The sequence below is a fragment of the Aureococcus anophagefferens genome, assembly GCF_000186865.1.
Source record: "Aureococcus anophagefferens unplaced genomic scaffold AURANscaffold_1658, whole genome shotgun sequence".
In the NCBI taxonomy this organism is placed as follows: domain Eukaryota; class Pelagophyceae; order Pelagomonadales; family Pelagomonadaceae; genus Aureococcus; species Aureococcus anophagefferens.
In genome coordinates, this window is record NW_008706496.1 from 1 (window position 1) to 1,282 (window position 1,282).

At 75.7% G+C, this 1,282-nt stretch overlaps 1 protein-coding gene across 1 annotated transcript; it reads right to left on the reverse strand.

The window, feature by feature from the left end:
• Nucleotides 1-121: 121 nt before the first annotated feature.
• On the reverse strand, nt 122-688 carry AURANDRAFT_18285 (hypothetical protein; the record flags this gene model as incomplete). The annotated part of the gene is made up of 1 exon (XM_009045170.1): nt 122-688. A coding segment is annotated over one exon (567 nt), but the record flags the coding sequence as incomplete, so codon positions are not given.
• Between the last annotated feature and the right edge of the window lie 594 nt (nt 689-1,282).

Here is a 1,282-nt window from a genome sequence, read left to right on the forward strand (position 1 = left end):
CGTCGTCCGCGAGGAGCGACCAGTCGACGCCCGACGCGTAGCCGAGGACGTCGACGAGGAGCCCGTTCGCGCGCGAGAAGCACGCGCTGCCCGGGAAGGGGACCTTGGCTTTGCCGTAGTTCGCCGGGTGCGCGATCTCGAGGACCGCGTGCTTCCCGCGGTTGACGCTCGCGCACTTGGCGCGCGCGGCCAAGCCCAAGAGCAGGAAGACGACGCCCTTGCCCGGCCGCTGGTTGACGCACCGGACGACGGCGTCCGTGAAGGTCTCCCAGCCCTTCTCCGCGTGGCTGTTCGCGTCGCCCTGGAGCACCGTGAGCGTCGTGTTCAGCAGGAGCACGCCGCGCTCGGCCCACTTCGAGAGGTCGCCCGTGCCCGCGGGCGGCGGCTTCGCGCCGACGTCCTCCTGGCACTCCCGGATGATGCGGCGCAGCGACGGCGGGAACTTGCAGTCCGCGCCGTCCTTGATCGAGAACGCGAGGCCGTGCGCCTGGCCGGGGCCGTGGTACGGGTCCTGGCCGACGACGACGACCTTGATGCCGCTCAGCGGGCAGGCGTCCAGGGCCGCGAAGGTGTGCTCCGGCGGCGGGAAGACCGTCTTCGCGCGCCGCTCCTTGGCCACGAACTCCGCGAGCGCGAAGAGGTAGCTCTTGCTCGCCTCGCCGGCGAGCGCCGCGCGCCACTCGTCGTCGGCGATGGGCTCGAGGAACTTGAGCGCGACGGCGCGGCGCGATGTCTCGTCGCGCGTCGCGGGCGGCGCGGGCTCCTCGGCCTCGCCCGGCGGCGCGGCGCCGGCGCCCGGCGGCGCGTCGTCCGCGGGCGCGTCGTCCGCGGGCTCCGCGGGCTCGTCGTCCAGCGCCGCGGGCTCGTCGCCCTTGCCCGGCGGCGCGGGCCCGTCGTCGAGCGGCGCGGGCTCGTCGGCCTCGGGCGTCGCGGGCTCGTCGACGTCGTCCGCGCGGTTGAGCTCCTCGGCCTCGGGCGCCGAGGGCTCGACGTCGTCGCGCGCGCGCGTGGGCTCGTCGTCGTCGGGCTCCGCCGCGGCGGCGCGCGCCGCCGCGATCTTGGCGAGGGTCTCGCCGGCCTTGGTCGCCCTGTCGTCGGAGAGGTGGGGGATCGCGCGCGAGATCTGTTCCTCGAGCGTCGCGAGGAGGCCCGTGGCCGCCGCCGCGGCCTCCGCCGCGACGTCGCCGTAGTCGAGGGCGGCGTAGACGAATTGCCGCGCCGCGTGAAGGAGCACAGTGACGGGCACGTTGCTCCAGGTCGCCGGGTCCGCGCCGCGGCGGAA